General features: G+C 46.2%; 1 protein-coding gene across 2 annotated transcripts; it reads right to left on the bottom strand.

The window, feature by feature from the left end:
- Window positions 1–7,819: 7,819 nt before the first annotated feature.
- Window positions 7,820–17,408, bottom strand: LOC140723726 (uncharacterized). Of its 2 annotated transcripts, XM_073038274.1 has the most exons (3): window positions 17,219–17,408; window positions 16,464–16,630; window positions 7,820–11,025 (listed from the first exon to the last, which is right to left on the bottom strand). In XM_073038274.1, the coding sequence occupies exon 3, from the start codon at window positions 10,535–10,537 to the stop codon at window positions 8,576–8,578; it is 1,962 nt and encodes a 653-aa protein (XP_072894375.1). In that variant the 5' UTR covers window positions 10,538–11,025; window positions 16,464–16,630; window positions 17,219–17,408; the 3' UTR covers window positions 7,820–8,575. The 2 variants fall into 2 exon arrangements, with proteins under 2 accessions (XP_072894375.1, XP_072894376.1); XM_073038275.1 differs by lacking the exons at window positions 16,464–16,630; window positions 17,219–17,408 and adding an exon at window positions 12,761–12,779.
- Between the last annotated feature and the right edge of the window lie 1,076 nt (window positions 17,409–18,484).

Here is an 18,484-nt window from a genome sequence, read left to right as displayed (position 1 = left end):
ATGCGGTAAGTATAAGTCAGATATATTCGAAAAAAATACATTTTTGAATGGAAGACGGACTCTACTGTGGCTGACAAGGGAATTCAGAGCTAAAATAAAAGCAAAAGAGAGGGCAAATAAGTAAGGCAAATCTCGTGGAATATAGACGATTGGGAAGCTTCTAAAAACTTACAGATGCAAACTAAGAAGGTTTTTAGGAAGGAAACGATGAATTATTTAAGGAAGCCGGCGACTAATATCAAAGAAGATACCAAAACGTTCTTCCAACAATAGAATAATAGAGTTGAGGATAGGTATAAGACAAATCGAAAATGACACTGGAGATATTGTAATGAGAGTCGCAGAGATGACAGAGGAACCGAATGCGTATTTTGCATCAGTCTTCACAGTGGAAGTCATTTACAGTGTAACAGACCTGAAGGAGTGTGTGAGAAGTGAAGTTTGTGCAGTGAAAATTACGACTGAGAAGGTGCTCAGGAAGCTTAATGGTCTGACTGTGAATAAATCTCCTCGAACTGATAGAATGCACCATCGGGTTCTGAATGCAATAGCTGGAGAGATTGGGGAGGCATTAACAATGTTCGTTCAAGAATCGGTATATTCTGACATTGTACTTGAAAATTGCGAATATTATGCCACTATTTAAGAAGGGTGGAGACAGCAGAAAGGAATCTATAGACCTGTTAGCCTGACATTAGTGGTTGAGAAGTTGTTTGAACCGATTTTTAGGGATGAGATTACATTCCGGGGCATCATACAAGATAGGCTGAAGTCAGCACGGTTTCCTGAAGGGAAAATCCTGCCTGACTAACCTACTGCACTTTTTGGAGTAAATTACAAGCAAGGTAGACTAAGGAGATGTAGTAGATGTGGCGCACTTGGATTTTCAGAAGGTCTTTGACAAGGTTCCGCAAATGATTCTGCTTACCAAGATAAGGGCTCATAGAATTACAGGGGAGTTACTAGCATTAGGTGGTTGGCAGTAAACAAAGGGATACTATGCTGGCTGGCTACCGATTACCACTGCAATTCCACAGAGGTTGGTATTGGGACCCCTGCTTTTTACAATGTATATCAATAATTTGGACTATGAGATTATTGAATTTGTGGCTGAATCCGCTGATGATACAAAGGTGGAGGAGTGTGTCGTGTTGAGGAAACACAGAGCCTACAGAGAGACTTGGATAGTTTAATGGAATGGCAAAGAAGTGTCAACTTAAATAACATTTTGAAAATTGCATGGTGATGCACTTTAGTGGAAGAAATAAACAGGAAGGCTATTGTTTAGATAAGGAGAGTATTCAAAATGCAGAGATTCAAAGGGACTTGAAAGTCCTTATACAGGGTACCTTAAAGGTTAACCTCCAGATGCTGTTAACAACACTACCAATTCAGTGCATCTGCAAAACAATTGTCAGTGTTGGTACAAATGTAATGAATGCAGAGACTCCGACAGTTTAAGTAGTTGCACCAATGGAATTATTTACTTCTTATCGATGCAAACTTTGAGTTCACCTGGTTTATCACGTGACAGACTACAATCAGTTTTATGCTCACACAAAATGCTGGAGGAATTCATCAGCTCAGGTAGCATGAATCAAAATGAATAAACATTTGACGTTTCAAGATGGAATAAAACGAGGGAAGACGCCAAAATAAGAAAGTTGGGTGGAGCCGGGAAGAGCACAAACGGGAAGGTAGAAGCTGAAGTCAGATGCGTCGGATAGGGGGGTGATGTGTGGCTAGGGGTGATAATGGGACAACGTAAAGAGCTGGACAAGAAGGAATCTGATAGGATAGAGTGGATCACGAGAGCAAGGGAGGTAGCAGCGGACCGGAGGGCGGTGATAGGCAGGTGAAGAGAAGACTAGGGGGCCATGTGGTGAAATGAATAAGAGGGAAAGGGGAGAGGGAAAACACCGGAAAGCCGAGATGTCTCTGTTCATGTCATAAGATTGGAGGCTCCACAGAGGGAATATATATGCAGGTTACTCCTCCAACCTGAGGGTGCTAATGTGGCAGAAAAGGAGACAATGGGCCGACATTTCGGACTGGGAATGGGGATTGGAATTGAAATGGTTGGCCACTGGGAAATTCTGCTTTTTGTTGTTGGAGCTGAGGGACTCGACACAGTGTTAATTAACTTGAAGAAGGCATGTCTGTAGGAAACGTCGACAGTTTATTCATCTCCATAGATATTGGCTGAATCGTTCAGTTCTTTCAGCATGTTGTATGTGTTGTGATTATTGTGATTAACGGTTTTCATGCGTTCATTATCTTCGTAAGTCTGGATGCGGTATCACTTTAAGGCTCTTCAATATATTACAGGAGCATACAAACAACATAACCTTTTTTATATTTCTATTGGAAGATCGATAACTGAGACAATTTCCCAGAGCGGATCTATAATCGAGACAAAGTCTATGGAGTCTGGGAATGGACAAGATCAACAATAAGAATCATGAAACCGAGAGGTGAGACTGAGAGACTTTCACGGCAGCATTCACTGAATTCTCGATTCATCATTTATTCGTCTTTGGGATTTTTACCTGAATGAAATCATGCTTATTTTTACCCCAGCTGTTGGAAAACACGTCAGCCTTGTGTACAATTGAACACTTAGCGTGCTAGAGTGAGTATAAATGAATGATCGTGGAGATACATCAGCTCAGAGTTTCTTCAGCGAGACCGCGGGCAGCTCGAATACAGAGTGAATCACACACGGAATGCCTGAAACTACCTACAGTATGAGAAAGATATATTACTTGATCGTTGCCGTTATTGGTGTCCCTGGTAGGAACAGACGCGAACTAATATTTGCAGTACAATGTGCGCGGTTTTTGGACCCGTTCAGTCACCGACAGCCGTTGTGATGCCGGTGTATTAGTGAGTGTAGTGCAGTCATTGTGACAGAACTCTTGTGTTCGGTCAGAAGGTTCCTTGCATTTTAATCAGTAGACAAGGCTGAAAAGAAAAAAAAACAAACATTAACTGAAACAGATGTAGACTGGAAGATCGGGGAGATGGATATAGTTTGTGGACATGACAGGCAGCTTTGATTTATCAAGGTAAAACCGCTATCAGAGTAAACTCCAATTCTCCAGCGCGCTCGGCACCATCCAGGGCCACGGTGTTTTTTTTTTTTCCCCCGCACCAATAGTTCAAGATGCTTTAATTTAAAATTGAAAGTAATTGTGCTGTGTTTGAAAAAATGCTACAAGGTTGAGGAGAACGCGGAAAGCGAAACCCTGGTGAGATTCACTTGTGTGTTCAATCTCGGACCATCGGGAGTTTTGAAAATTCAAATCGTGTCGCTGTGCGTTTTCGTTTACAAGGGTTTGTTTCCACGCCTTATTATCGGTGAAGAGGGGTTTCGCCAACCAGAGGTGTCTGTTAGATACCTGACGGGGTAATGTACATGCAATACTCTGGTCGGGAAAAATAAACATCGAACCATTTAGAATGATGCTTCTGTAATTTGGAGCAGGTCAGGAAGAATGTGCAAAAAAAAAAGAAAATGGGAACTTCCTGATCTGATCCCATGAAGGAACCGCGTCCAAGTGTAGTTGCAGAATTTACAATCAGCGAACCCAGCTGGGCCGGCGAGGGCAGGTGACAAACGGGAGTCGAAAAGGAGATGGATGCCTGCGAACAGACATCCATCGTAAATGTGCTACGAACATTTACGAACTTTGAACATTGTAAATGGACAACCTCAGAGGCAGCGGGGCGTAGCGACATGCGATGAGCGCCAGGATATGAAGGAAGTGCCGAGGTATTCAAACTTTACACATCGGTCGTAAAGCTCCCTTGGCGATCAGTTGACAGTGCCTCATTCCCAAATCCTGCTCCTCTTGCAGTACCGAGTATGTAACCTTCCTCCCTGCTTGCGCACCATTGCGGAGTCTGCGAAGCACGATTTAAACCTTTTAAACCTCCAGTATTGAGCGCCCGCCAGGTTTGACTGTTCTCTCTTTACAGCTTATCTCTGTCCCACAGAGCGTGAGAGAGTAATTCATTGATTCCTTCTGCTGTCCCCACCCCCACCCCAAATGAATTTAGTGACGATTGTGATCCTGTCCCGGGGGAAGTGCGGCCTCTCCACCTGCACCACTCGCTACCTGGTGGCCGTGACAACGGTGGATCTATTGACCGTTGTCTTGGTGGTGATACTGTGGCCGCTCAGTTATTATTACTTCCCTGGGACTTACCTGGCCATCACCCCCGTATGCAGTGTGATTGCTGCCCTGACAGAGACAGCCACAGACTCCTCTGTCTGGTCAGCTGTCAGCTTTACCTTTGATCGGTTTGTCGTCATCTGTTGCCAGAGGTGGAGAGTAAAGTATTGCACCGGGAAAACTGCGTCTGTGTTTCTGATAACAACCAGTGTTCTGGTCTGTTTGAAACATGTGCCCTACTTCTTATATTGCAACCTGTGAAAGTGATTGACAATATACCTGGAGACTGCGTTCCAAAGACGGGATACTATACGGATCCCGGGTGGGTGGGATATGACTGTCTTACTACTGTTCTAACGTCATTACTCCTGTTCTTGTTAAAAAATACTCCTCAACAACCTGACAGTCAGACACATTTTGGTGACTAATGGCGTCCAAAAGGGTTGAAAGGTCAGTGCAAGGTGGAGAACCGCAGTGACCAGGAGATGGAGAGCAGGAGGAGGTCTGTGATCTTACTTCTCACCATCTCCAGAAGCTTCATCATCCTGTGGTCAGTGGATGTTGCCCAATTGTTTATAACACCATTGCTGGATTGGATCAGAATTATTAGAATGATTTGGAATACATTTCTTCAACAGACAGGATACATACCAATGATATTAAGTTGCTGCACAGACGTGATTATTTATGGTAACTCAGTCCAAGTTCAGAGAGCAGTTCGTCAGCGCAGTGAAATCTCCACTCACGACAATTATTCAACTAATTAACAAACAAAATATCTAACCTCTTCTCAGAGGCGGTTGCCGTGATTTCCATCTGGACACTGCAGAATGGACGGTCACCGAAGAACATGACAGCGGAGAGAATAAAACTGGTTTAGAGCCCGAGAGAGGACAACACAGGCAAACACACATTCACACCTTCAGCCCGCGACATCCACCTCCTATCTCACCTTACCTTTTCTGTTTATTTGCCCAGCATATTCCAGCCCTGTCACCGTCACAACCCTGTCATTAATGATAAAGCGGGAGAGCATCCAAGGGTATTTAAAACCTAATCAGCAAAATTGCATCTCATTTGTTACTTCAGTCTTTTGCGGCAGGATGAAATGAAAAAGAAAGTCACCAGTCTAAGGAGCTTACAGTAAATCTCGCACTTGTCCTTGGTATCAGATAAAGCTGTTGTGGAGAAATGATTAACACTACAGAACTCCTGGATTTGGTTCATAATTGTGCAAATTTCCATGGAACACCCAAATTCCTACTCCAGGGAGAAATGTCACCTTCCTTCCTGATTTTGAATGAATGATGCTTGCCACTTGATGGCGACTGTGTGAGCAATCAAATGGCATATTCTGCTTTAGAGCCTGAGAAAGGAACAACACTTCGTCTTGAATTTGTTACTCTTTCAAAGTGCATGTTTGTTATTTTTCTGTCAACCGCCTGGTCCTCTATTGACACAAGGAACCACTCAGCTTCTGAGAAGAGATCTCCAGTTTTGAGCCTGACCTCAGACGCTTCACATTGACACCTTGTCTGCTCAGATAGTGGATCTCACCCGTGGACGGTTATGCTCATCCATTGGTTAACTCAATCCTCTTTAGCAGAGTTTCCCAACCTACTTTAGCCCCAGTGCCGCGAGTCGAGAACAGTCCAGTACCCCCGTCACTAACTTATGCATCTGCAACAACGTCTGCTAGGGTGGTTAGGTCGGACGAGATCGCCAAGTGTCAGACGCATTGTGATGACGAATGCTCAAGGCCTGCAGTGCGATGCTTCTTCCTGTGTCCCAGCGCCACCACCTTTTTTGGAAGTGCCTGCTCTACTAATGGTCGGTCAGATCTGATGGCTTATCGCCCCACCAAGATTCTTTAATGTCCCCCTAGCGAGTGTTATTTGCTCCTAAAGCCATCTTAGGACATGTAACCACCCCAGAGGGAATAACTGCTCGATTGTGATCATTTCTTCATCTTTCTGGTCTGAGCTTTCATTTCAGTTCAGAATAGTACATGCTCGCAGCATGTTGAATCCTGTTTTCATTGATGAAAATACATCCTTAGAAGAGTTACAGTGAGTAGGACAGAGGGAATGGGACTCCCTCAACACTGTGTGTGCAGCTCTCTCAACATCTTTCTTGCTCCTCTCCATAGTGCACTCACTTTATCTTCCACTCCCTTTCTCCCTACCCTTCACCCTCCTCTCAATTCTCAGCACACCTTCCTCTCTGCTTCTCCTCCGTCTTCTCTCACTCTCCATTTCCTCCTCTCCCCTCTTATCCTAATACATCCTCTCCCACTTCCTCACCTCCCTCTCCTACTCCAGTCACCCCAACTTCCGCTCACTCTCACCTCTCTTCTCCCCTTTCTGTCTACAAACCACACCCCCACCCTGACACTGAATCTCAGCCCGTGCTCACTGCAGGATAGCAACCCGTCCCTTTCAATATGCGACAGTGACATCGACAAGATAAGTAGCCTTGGTGACATCGGAACATACTGGCGTTTGGAGTTGGATGAAGCAGAGGAGGGAGAGAAAGTGACAGAGAGATAGAGGAAGAGGGAGAAAGAGAGAAGGGGGAGGAAGAGATAGAGAAAGAGGGGAGGGAGGAGAGAACAGGCTGAGTGGTGGTTGTGAAAAAGAGGGAGAGAGAATCGAGAGACTAGGAGTGTTAGTGAGCAAGACTGAGGGGAGCTGGCAGGGAAGTGTTAGAGGCGAGAAACAGAGGGGAGAGAGATGGTGGCAACAACCAGTGAGGGGAGAGAATGGCGGGAAGAGTGAGATGGATGTGGGTAAGAAATAAACGGGGAGCAAGTGAGGGGCAGAAAGAGGCATGGGAGAGAATGACGGAAGAGAGAGATTGGAGGGAATATGGGAGGGAAGAGAGATGGGGAGTTAAACTGGGATAGAAACCAGGGATTGAGACAGGGGAGATATACGAGGGAAAGGGACATGTTGATCAGTGAGAGAGAAACTGACAGGGATCGAAAATTGCCACTCATTTTAAATGGAGACATATGGAAATTTCTAAAATTCTAAATCTTCCATGTAAATTCCTTTAGGATCAGTGAAGTGTCTCTATCTGAGTGTAGGTGGGTGACTGGGTACATTTTAGGTGGAGATAGAGAGGGATAGACACAGAATCATAGATCAGTCATGGCCATGTTGAATAAACATTATATCATAACACTTCCTCCTCATCTTTCTTATGAATTGATTTCCCTGTAGTCTGAGGGTGTACCCCTGGTCCTGGGCTATGTATTATGGGAAACATCCTCTCCATATCCTCTCTATCTTGGCTTTACAGTAGTCAGGAAACCCGCCCATAATTCTAAACTCCAGCGGGAACAGCACAGAGACATCAATACCATGAGCTGTAGTCTTGTTAAGCAGCTTCAGCTGCAGCACCTTGTTCAGAATCATCTGAAAATCCAAACAAACAACACCCACCACCTTCCTTATTTCACCAAAAAATTCCAAGAGATCTGGCTGGGAAGAGGAAAACCATGCTGTTTTGGTCGTACAGGGGAGGATTTAAAAGGACTGTCATGGAGCAGAATCACTGGCAGGGTCCAGCTGGCCAGAGCTGACTCTCTACTGTACACTAGGTGTGTTATAAATTCACTTAAGTACCAGAGACAGAGATTAAAATAAACTGATTTATTTGTTTCAGATTCAGAATATTAAACACCAGTCCCATTAAAGGTGAAAGAAGAAATTCCTCCCATGCCCAGTGACAAGGGTGCAGAACTGGGTGTGGTGAGCAGCAGCAATAATTGCAGAGTTCAGCACCAACAGTCACTCTCGAAATTGCATTCAGCAATGGTGATGGACAAATATCCAGCATGCAGCTTATTGAAACTTTCTCCCCAGTGTGAACCCGGTAGTGTGTCACATGTGTAACATGCTGCAATGTTTCACTGCTAATGTAATGGCCTCTCTGTAATGTTTCACTGCTGAGGTAATGGTTTCTCTGCAGCAGCAATGTTTAGGTTAAGACTAGAGATAACAGGGTTTTGGAGTGCGGGGCTATCCAATGAGAGAAACATTCTTTCTTGTGAGTCTGGAAGAGAGAATTTGTGGTCTTTCGCTAGGGAGAGATGAGAAGACGTGAATGGAGAGAGCGGGCTATTTTTATTTGTTTACTTTACTAACCCTATAATCAAAGTAAGAATTATAAAGCTCAATCGTTTAATCGCATATTGTGTACTGTTTGTAATTTTGGGGGACTGATTTGTAACAGGGGATACATCACACAGCATCCACCCAAACGAGATTTCACAAGTTTGGCCGGGCTGGGGGCTATCACCCCCTACATTAAGCTGCTAGCCGAAGCAAGAGTTACATACACCTAGATGACTGAGTGAATCGCTTCCCAAGGTCTGAGCAGGTGATCGGCCTCTACCCACTGTGAACTCGCTGGTGTCTCTGTAGTTGAGATGACCAAGTGAATCCCTTCCCACAGTCTGGGCAGGTGAATGGCTGCTCCCTGGTGTGAACTCGCTGATGTACCTTCAGTTGAGATGACTGAGTGAATCCCTTCCCACAGTCTGAGCAGGTGAATGGCCTCTCCCCAGTGTGAACTCTCTGATGTACCCTCAGTTGGGATGAGCAAGTGAATCCCTTCCCACAGTCTGAGCAGGTGAATGGCCTCTCCCCAGTGTGAACTCGCTGATGTACCCTCAGTTGGGATGAGCAAGTGAATCCCTTCCCACAGTCTGAGCAGGTGAACGGCTTCTCCCCAGTGTGAACTCTCTGATGTACCTTCAGTTGAGATGAGCAAGTGAATCCCTTCCCACAGTTTGAGCAGGTGAATGGCCTCTCCCCAGTGTGAACTCGCTGATGTACCTTCAGTTCAGATGACTGAGTGAATCCCTTCCCACAGTCTGAGCAGGTGAACGGCCTCTCGCCAGTGTGAGCTCTCTGATGTACCCTCAGTTGGGATGAGCAAGTGAATCCCTTCCCACAGTCTGAGCAGGTGAATGGCCTCTCACCAGTGTGAACTCGCTGATGTACCTTCAGTTGGGATGAGCAAGGGAATCCCTTCCCACAGTCCGAGCAGGTGAACGGCCTCTCCCCAGTGTGAACTCGCTGATGTATCTTCAGTTGAGATGAGCAGGGGAATCCCTTCCCACAGTCTGAGCAGGTGAACGGCAACTCCCTTGTGTGAACTCGTTGGTGAGCCATCAGGTAAGACGACCGAATGAATCCCTTCCCACAGTCTGAACAGGTGAATGGCCTCTCACCAGTGTGAACTTGCTGATGTGTCTTCAGGTTAGATGAGCAAATGAATCCCTTCCCACAGTCCGAGCAGGTGAAGGGCCGCTCCCCGGTGTGAACTCGCTGGTGTTTCATTAGGGAGGATGACTGAGTGAATCCTGTCCCACAGTATGAGCAGGTGAATGGCCTCTCTCCAGTGTGAACTCTCTGATGTACCTTCAGTTGAGATGACCGAGTGAATCCCTTCCCACAGTCTGAGCAGGAGAACGGCTTCTCCCCAGTGTGAACTAGATGGTGTACCATTAGGTCAGATGACCGAGTGAATCCCTTTCCACAGTCTGAGCAGGTGAACGGCTTCTCTCCAGTGTGAACTCGCTGATGTACCTTCAGGTTAGATGAGGAAGTGAATCCCCTCCCACAGTCTGAGCAGGTGAACGGCCTCTCCCCTGTGTGAACTCGCTGATGTACCGTCAGTTGCAATGAGCAAAGGAATCCCTTCCCACAGTCTGAGCAGATGAATGGCCTCTCCCCAGTGTGAACTCGCTGGTGTACCTTCAATTGAGACGACCGAGTGAATCCCTTCCCACAGTCAGAGCAGGTGAATGGTCTCTCCCCAGTGTGAACTCGCTGATGTACCATCAGTTGGGATGAGCAAGTGAATCCCTTCCCACAGTCTGAGCAGGTGAATGGTCTCTCCCCAGTGTGAACTCGCTGATGTACCTTCAGTTCAGATGACTGAGTGAATCCCTTCCCACAGTCTGAGCAGGTGAATGGCCTCTCTCCAGTGTGAACTCGCTGATGTATTTTCAGTTTAGATGAGCTAGTGAATCCCATCCCACAGTCTGAGCAGGTGAACGGCCGCTCACCAGTGTGAACTCGCTGATGTACCTTCAGTTGGGATGAGCAAGTGAATCCCTTCCCACAGTCTGAGCAGGTGAACGGCCTCTGCCCACTGTGAACTCGCTGGTGTACCTTCAGATGGGATGACTGAGTGAATCCCCTCCCACAGTCTGAGCAGGTGAACGGCCTCTCACCAGTGTAAACTCGGTGATGTACCTTCAGTTGGGATGACCGAGTGAATCCCTTCCCACAGTCCGAGCAGGTGAACAGCCTCTCCCCAGTGTGAACTCGCAGATGAGCCATTAGGTCAGATGGGCAAGTGAATCCCCTCCCACAGTCTGAGCAGGTGAAAGGCCTCTCCCCGGTGTGAACTCACTGGTGAGCCATTATGTCAGATGACCGAGTGGATTTTTCCCCACAAATTCAGCAGATGACCAGCCTCTGCCCAGTGTGAACTGACTGGTGTGTCCACAGGTGGGTAGACCGACTGGATCCTTTCTCTCACACAGAACAGGTGAATGGCCTTGTCCCAGTATGAACTTGCTGATGTACCTTCAGTTGAGACGACCAACTGAACCCATTCCCAGTCTGAGCAGGTGAATGGGTTCCCCCATGTAAAATAACAGGCGTAGAAGTCAGTCAGATGATCGAGTGAATCCCTCCCCACAGTCTGAACAGGAAGGAAGCTGAAGTGAATCCCTTGCTCCACTTCGTAAATATCTGGTCAGAGACAGCAAAACTGGCATGATCTGTTTGAGATTCCAGTCGACAAATTCCTCATCATTTTCAACCTGTAAAAAGATTTACTAAGTCCATCAATGGGTGTCGGACAACATTTCAGATGAGATCACTTGACTCGTCAAGGTGTGATATGGCTTCACAACGTTTCAGTGAAGTTCAACCCAAGTTGGAGACAGAAGTCATCTTCTAACTGGGCACAGTGCTGGTATCTAGAATGACCATCAAATTCTCTGATGCTCCTCCTGTCTCTATGAGAATGGGGCATTTCTAACATCTCCAATCTGTGACCTGGCTCATTATGACTCTCTCCATTGGTGTTATTCCCTGCTCCCACTGAGCTGCATGGGTGCCTGGCCCCACAGTAACTGAAACACTCTCACACAAATAGCCGGTACTCATTACAAGCACCCACCATTCTCTGTGTAAATAAACTAACCCCTTACATACTCTCGGTATCTATTTCCAAGCACCTTAAAACTATGCCCCTCATGTTAGCCACTTTAGACCTGGGGGGAAAAGCCTCTGGCGATACACACGATGAATGCCCCTCATCATCTTTTCAGCTAAAATATGCTCTAAACATAAACAAGGGAATCATACATTGCTTTGACGTTTTGTTAGAAGTATACAAAATTATTAGGGTACAGATAGGGTAAATGCAAGCAGCATTTTCCACTGAGGTTGGATGCGATGATAACCAGAGGATCATGGGTAAGTGGCGAAGGTGAAAATTTAACGGGAGCATGTGGAAAAGCTCTTTACTGAAATAGTTGTGAGAGTGCGGAATGAGATGTCAGCATGAGTGATGAATATGAGCTCAGTTTCACCATTTTAAAGAAGTTTGGATGGGAGCCTGGATGGTAGGGGAATGGAGGGCGATGGTCCCGGTGCAGGTAGTTGCATTAGACAGCTTAAATGCTTTTTCAGCATTGACTAGATGGGCCAAGTAGCCTGTTTCCATACTGAACTTCTGTATCTTTCTGTGACAGAGAAGCTAGACAAACTTGTTTGGAAGGGAAAAGGTAGGAGTGACAACGGTGCAGCAATGGCTGGAGTTTCTGGGAGCAATTCGGGAGCTGAGTGATCGATACATCCGAGGAAGTGAAAGCATTAGAAAGGCAGGAGGACACAACTGTGGCTAAAATGAGAAGCCAAAGCCAACATAAAAGCCAAAGAGAGGGCAAACAAAAGAGCAAAAACTATTGGGAAGCTTTTGGAAACCAACAAACGACAACTAGAAAAAGTCAGATGAGCTCAGTGCATGGAATCATGATATTGTAGTCATTAATGAGTCTTGGTAGCACCCAACAGTCTGAGGCATTTAGAGGAACAACATATCTAGGGCCTCAATATCTCTTAAAAACCCAGGTTCCCTGCACCAGTTACCATTCAACCTTTATTTTGGCAGGCACATACACGCTCTACATCCTCAAAATTTCACTTCTGAAGGCCTCCCACTTACCAAGTACTCCTTTTCCAGAAAACATCCTGTCCCAAACCACACTTGTCAGATCTTTTCTGATATCACAGAAATGACCTTTCTCCAATTGAGAATCTCAACCCGTGATCCAGACCTCTCTTTTTCCATATTTACTTTGAATCTCCTGGCATTATGATCACTAATTTCTGTCACCAGCTCTGGATCATTTCCTAACAGCTTCCTGCACACTTCTATGTCGGGAATCCTACCGACTGAGTAAGGGCACATTTGACAAACTCTACCCCATCTAGTCTTTTTACAGCATGGAAGTCACAGACAATATCTGGAAAGTTAAAATCACTTACTGAATCAACCGTTGTTTCTTGGCATGGCGTGCGATCTCTCTGGAAATTTGTTCCTCTAAATCCCTCAGACTGTTGGGTGCAACCAAGTCCCAAGAAGGGATACAATATCATAATTCCCTGTCCTGAGCTCATCTGGCTTTCCTACGATGCTTCTTGCATTGTGATATACACAGCTCAGCCCTTTCATCACACCATGTTCAACCATTTGATTGCTGACTCTATCTGAGGACTGAACAACATCTGACTGGTCTGAACAAACTCTCCCTCATTGGCTCAAAAACAAAGGAGCTGGTTGTGGAGGACAGGAGGAATGGAGGCAGACTAACCCCTATTGACGTCAATGGACCTGGGGTTAAGATGGTGAACAGCTTTAAGTTCCTCAACATAAACATCACCAAGGATCTCAAATGGTCTGTACATACCAGCTGTGTTTTTCACCTCAGATGGTTGAAGAAGTTTGGTATGGGCCCCAAATCCTAAGAGATTTCTACAGGGAGACAATTGAGAGCATCTTGACTGGCTGGATCACTGCCTGGTACGGGAACTGTACTTCCCTCAATCAGAGGAACCTGTAGAAAGTGGTACGGACAGCCCGGCACATTTGCAGATGTGAACTTCCCATGATTCATGGAAAAGAATAAAGTGAACTCGTGAAAAATATAATGAACTGATTGTGGTGTGGTTATTGATCCGGCGAATTGAAGTTTACACCATAAAAAGTTTCCCATGCGGATACATCACACCTTTGTGTGGCTACTCTCTTCTGTTGACTTCAAGAAATAGCACAGAACTGTGGACTTCGCTGAGCACGTCATGGAAACAAGCCTCCCCTCCATGGACTCGCTCTATACTTCCTGCTGCCTCAGTAAATCAGGCAACATAATGAAAGATTCCCAGAACTCCAGACCAGACATTCTCAATTCTCAACCACCCGTCGGGTCGAAGATAAATGAAAACACAAAAACAGAAAACGTACCACCAGGCCTAGGGACATTTTGCATTCTGCTGTTATAAGCAAACTGAATATTCCTCAGCATTATTCCTCAGGAATTCCTCAGCTTCCTTCTTGCATTAATAGGGATATATACCTCGAAACATTGGCTGCACTTCGGCAAGTTATAACAGTGGAATGGAGTGAATGAAAAAATGCCCGCCCACAATGAGAGGACGTGACACTGGATCTCACTCCCTTGTCTGAACGGAATAAAGATTAAACTGCACAACCACAAGAAAAACCCACATATGTAAGGTACCACACACATGATGTCAGACCCCGGTGTAGCAAACCCATGCATGACATCAGGCATGTGGAGGGGGGAGGGAAGGGGAGAGGATAGGATTTTTGGTTCTGTGGCTCTCTTCTAGGGAAGGTGGGACCTGTACAGAAGGTACCACAACAAGAGAGAAGGTTCTTTGGAAACTGAAGATCTGAAGGCAGATAAGTCACCTGGACCAGATGGTTTACACCCACAGTTCTGAAAGAGGTGGCTGGAGAGATTGTGGAGGCATTACTAATGATCCTTCAAGAATCACTAAATTCAGGAATGGTTCTGGAAGACTGGAACATTGCAAAAGTGACTCCACTCTTCAAGAAGTGAGAGAGCAGAAGAAAGGAAACTATAGGCCACTTAGTCTGACAGTGGTTTGAAAGATGTTGGAGTCGATTGTTAAGGATGTAAGTTCGGGGTACTTGGAGGCACAAGATAAAATAGGCCAGAGTCAGCATTGTTTCCTCAAGGGAAAATCTTGCCCGATGAACTTGGTGGAATACTTTGAGAAATAATAAGCAGGGTAGACAAATGACAATTGGTTGATATTGTGCACTTGGATTTTCAGACCTTTGACAAGGTGCCACATACGAGCTCTGAGCCTGGTTGGGTGGCGATGAGAAAGGAGCTGATCTTGGGTTTACATTGTTATGTGTGATGAGAAAACCATGGGGAGATGGGGTCCAGAGTTGGCCCCCCGTGAACTATGCTGCTAACGAGAGGGAGAGATAAAGAAGGGGAGAGGCACCATGCTGCACATGCTGATAATGAGAGAGACACAAGGATTTAAAATTATGGCTTTTTCGCTGATTGTTGACTTTACTCCCAAGGACTTTGCCTGCTTGAGTGAATCCTTGCTGACACAGCAGAGTGATGCCAGGTGCCTGCTGAGACAGGAGGGAGTGGCCAGTTTGATGGACATGATCAGCTGATGGATGGCTGGAACCCCGGCTGGGGAGATAAAAGACGAGTCTGCTGAGACACAGGCAGACACGCCACTGGACACTGAACGAGTGTTGTGCACCCACAGGAAGGTGGGGGCTTGGAGGATCGATTCGGGGGAATCGGTCCAAAGCTCACAGTGTGTGAAGGCAGGCCAGTGGGGGCTTGTGTGTGTGTCCATCCTCGCCTGGGTGACAAGTCCAGCACTGAAGAACGGTCTAGCCGGGAACGGAAGGGTCATAATCGATGACCACAACAGGTCAAAGGAACAAGAAGACAACGGAAGGTTTGCCTGCTGATTCCGCTCATCTCTCGTTCGCTCTCTCTCTCTCTCTCTCCAACGTCACAACAGCAACTACCTTAACCCAAACTGAACTGAACTGAACTCTGCATTATCCTAAAACTATTCATTTACCCCTTGACTACGATAGAACTCGGTTTTGATTCGTATTCCTACACTTCTACACTTATCATTGCTAACCTGTCGTATATATATATTTGCATTTTGGATACTGTATTACTTAGTTTACTAATAAACACCTTTAGTTACAGTACCACCAGACTCCAACGTATCATTCCATTTCTGCTGGTTTGGTTACCCGGTTACAGGTTACGTGACAACCTAAATCGAAGGTCGGTTGTGGGGGAAAGGGTCGGGATAGAGACAGACGTCTGGACAGTCTGGGCCTGGAATGCAGGATCAGTTGGTTGTGGTTCCCCAAGCTGTGAGAGAGGATGTTGGTGACATGAATCTGTTGATGTGTACGGGTGTGGGGTAAATGGTGGGAAAGTTGTGGGGCTACTGGCTGGTGGAGGGAGGTTGGGGATGTGGGATATCGGACACAGTGTGACCCGGGAGGATGGGTCCTAGGGCAGATCACGTTGTGAGCAAGGGAGGATCTGGTCCATTGCATCAGACAGCTTTCAGGAAGTAACAAATCTCTCTTTATATTAATCACTGTCTAATCTTGCTGCTACCATTGTGTTTGTCACAGAGCCCAGAGTCTGGGAACAGCTCGATGGTAGGAAGCAGATGGTGATGATGGGAGGCTGTTTATTGGAGTCAAGGCCCGTGCCGCGTGGAGCTCCCCAGGGTAACACCCATTGCTACTTGTCATCTGTGCTATTAATCTGGTTGAGAATGTACGGGGTATGGGTAGTGAGTTTGCAGCAAGTAATTGCAAACAATTACTTCTTTTTGCAAGATAGTAAATATAAACACCCCTCTTTCCCTCTCCACACTCAGAACCAACCAAAAGCTACTTCAGAAGATGCAAGCTCTTCAAATGAGCAAACACTGAGGGAATGTGTGTGAGTTTAAAGAGCTGTGCTACTGACAGAACATTAGCAGATCTGGAGTGATTGCAACTGGGTCTGATAGAGGCATAACTGGTATTTCTGGGCACATTCAGTCTCACTCCAATTATTCCCTACCTTCCTTTGTACTGTTCTGTGATGTCTAAAGGACCAGTATTTGAGTAAATGAGACTCACCAAACTTTCTCCTGACTGAATCAGTGGAAACTCTGACTGAGAAGGGTTTCTCTCCAGTTGGTTCTCTCAATCCTCGGGCTGATTCACGTGTTGCTGTTCCCTCATCTTCAGTCGTGGTTTGCTTCCTGTGGGCTTTTCTTCCAATCAATCTCTCACCGCAGGTGTAACTTTAACATGAGAGATAACGAACCATGTTAACAATACAAAGGAGAACAAAATATTTCTGCTCTCTGAAATCTAAACATTGAAGACAAATATAACAATCTCAGTGAACAAATCTGTCCCTGACACGTCACAAAACCTGATATGGGATAGGAAGGAGCCATCATTCAGTCATTGTAAGACATAAGATGTAGGGACAGAATTAGGTGATTCGATCCATCGAGTCTGCCCCACCACTCAACCATGGCTGAGATTTATTCCAACACCATATTCCTGCCTTCCTCCTGTAACCCTGAAGCTACTTAGCAATCATGAGTATATTAATCTCTGTCATAAATATACCCAAATGGCAGCCTCAACCACCATCTGTGGCAACAAATTCCACAAATCAGACATCTTTTGGCTGAAGAAATTTTTCTCATCTCAGTTTTAAAGGGAAGCATCTTTACTCTGACACCGTGCTGTCAATCGCAAACTTTCCATGTCCACTGTATCCAGGCTTTTCAGCATTCGGTAGGTTTACTTCACCATACATCCCTCCACTTCCCCCACCATCCCGCATCACCATCCATCCGCGGACGGTGGGCACACACCACGTGATCGTCCGTCACAAAGGGAAAGGCGGAGCAGATCTGCGGCGCACAGCCTCACGTGACCTGTTCGCGGGACGTCCGTTTCAATTCCGCGGAAATAGGCAGCCTGGGCTCCTGGTTTGGATCGCTCAATGCAGATTCAGTGAAGCCGACACATTTCTGACGAGCCCAGATAACTGGGTACTATATGAGAATTTGGCCCTCGGTTCGGAGCTCATGGCTAACATCGGATCTCCTCACTCGGGATCGGTCTCAGTACTCAACGATGGGAAAGTGATATCTTCGGCCCGCAGACAGTGATCCCGACCCCCGGCTCCCCACCCAGGAGGCGGGAACCCTTTGCCGATCCGGGAGCTGACGTACTTCAGCACTGTGGAAGCGAGCCTGTAGACTGTGAGCATGCGCGAAGTAATTGTTGCGTCATTAGGAGGGCGGGGCCTCGGACGCAGACGCCCAGATACTGCCCATCTGCGGTTAAATGGGAGGGGCAAACGATATCACGTGACCCGTGGGGTCTCACACCCCCAGAGAAAGATCCAGCTCCCCATCACTCTGTAAAGAAGCAAACTTGCCGTTCACATCGCCTCTCACCCTAAGTGTGTCAGACATTTCAACCCGCAGGAAAATTATATCGTCTGTTCACTGTATCTACTCCTCTCGTAATCTTATAAATGTCCATCCAGCCTCACCCCAGCCTGCGCCGCTCTGGAGAAAACAACACAAGTTTGTCCAACCTCTCGTTATAGCTCATGCCCTCTAATCCAGGCAATATCCTGGTAAACCTCTTCTGCACCCTCTCCAAAGCCCCGACATCCTTCCGAGAATGGGGGCGCCCAGAACTGTCAGAAAAACTCCAGATGTGGCCTAACTAGTTTTATAAAGCTGTGTCACGAACTGTAACGTTTGAGAAACGAACCAGCAGCAATAGAGTTCACACTGGAGTCTGGTTTTGATGTTAAACCATGTCTTTATTAGTATCTACTTACAGTAACAACGAAATAAAGGAAAGGTAACAGTGTTTTGTGTAAATATAACTCCCAAACTATCGAGCCTGAGGGAACAAAGCTCAGAGTCTTGTGATGGTAAAGTAGGAAAGTTCAGTAATCCACGGAATAAATGGTGGGAGAGAGATATTTGTGATCCAGGGTGAAACGTAGAGAAAAGGCCGTTACTTCAATATAACCGTCGACGAAGATCTTATCCTTTGAATCCGTCCACTTACGAGTTATCAGCGAAAGTGACCTATCACAGGAATACCGTCTACCC

This window comes from Hemitrygon akajei, unplaced genomic scaffold, assembly GCF_048418815.1.
Source record: "Hemitrygon akajei unplaced genomic scaffold, sHemAka1.3 Scf000130, whole genome shotgun sequence".
In the NCBI taxonomy this organism is placed as follows: Eukaryota; Metazoa; Chordata; class Chondrichthyes; order Myliobatiformes; family Dasyatidae; genus Hemitrygon; species Hemitrygon akajei.
This window is presented reverse-complemented; position numbering and strand designations above follow the sequence as displayed.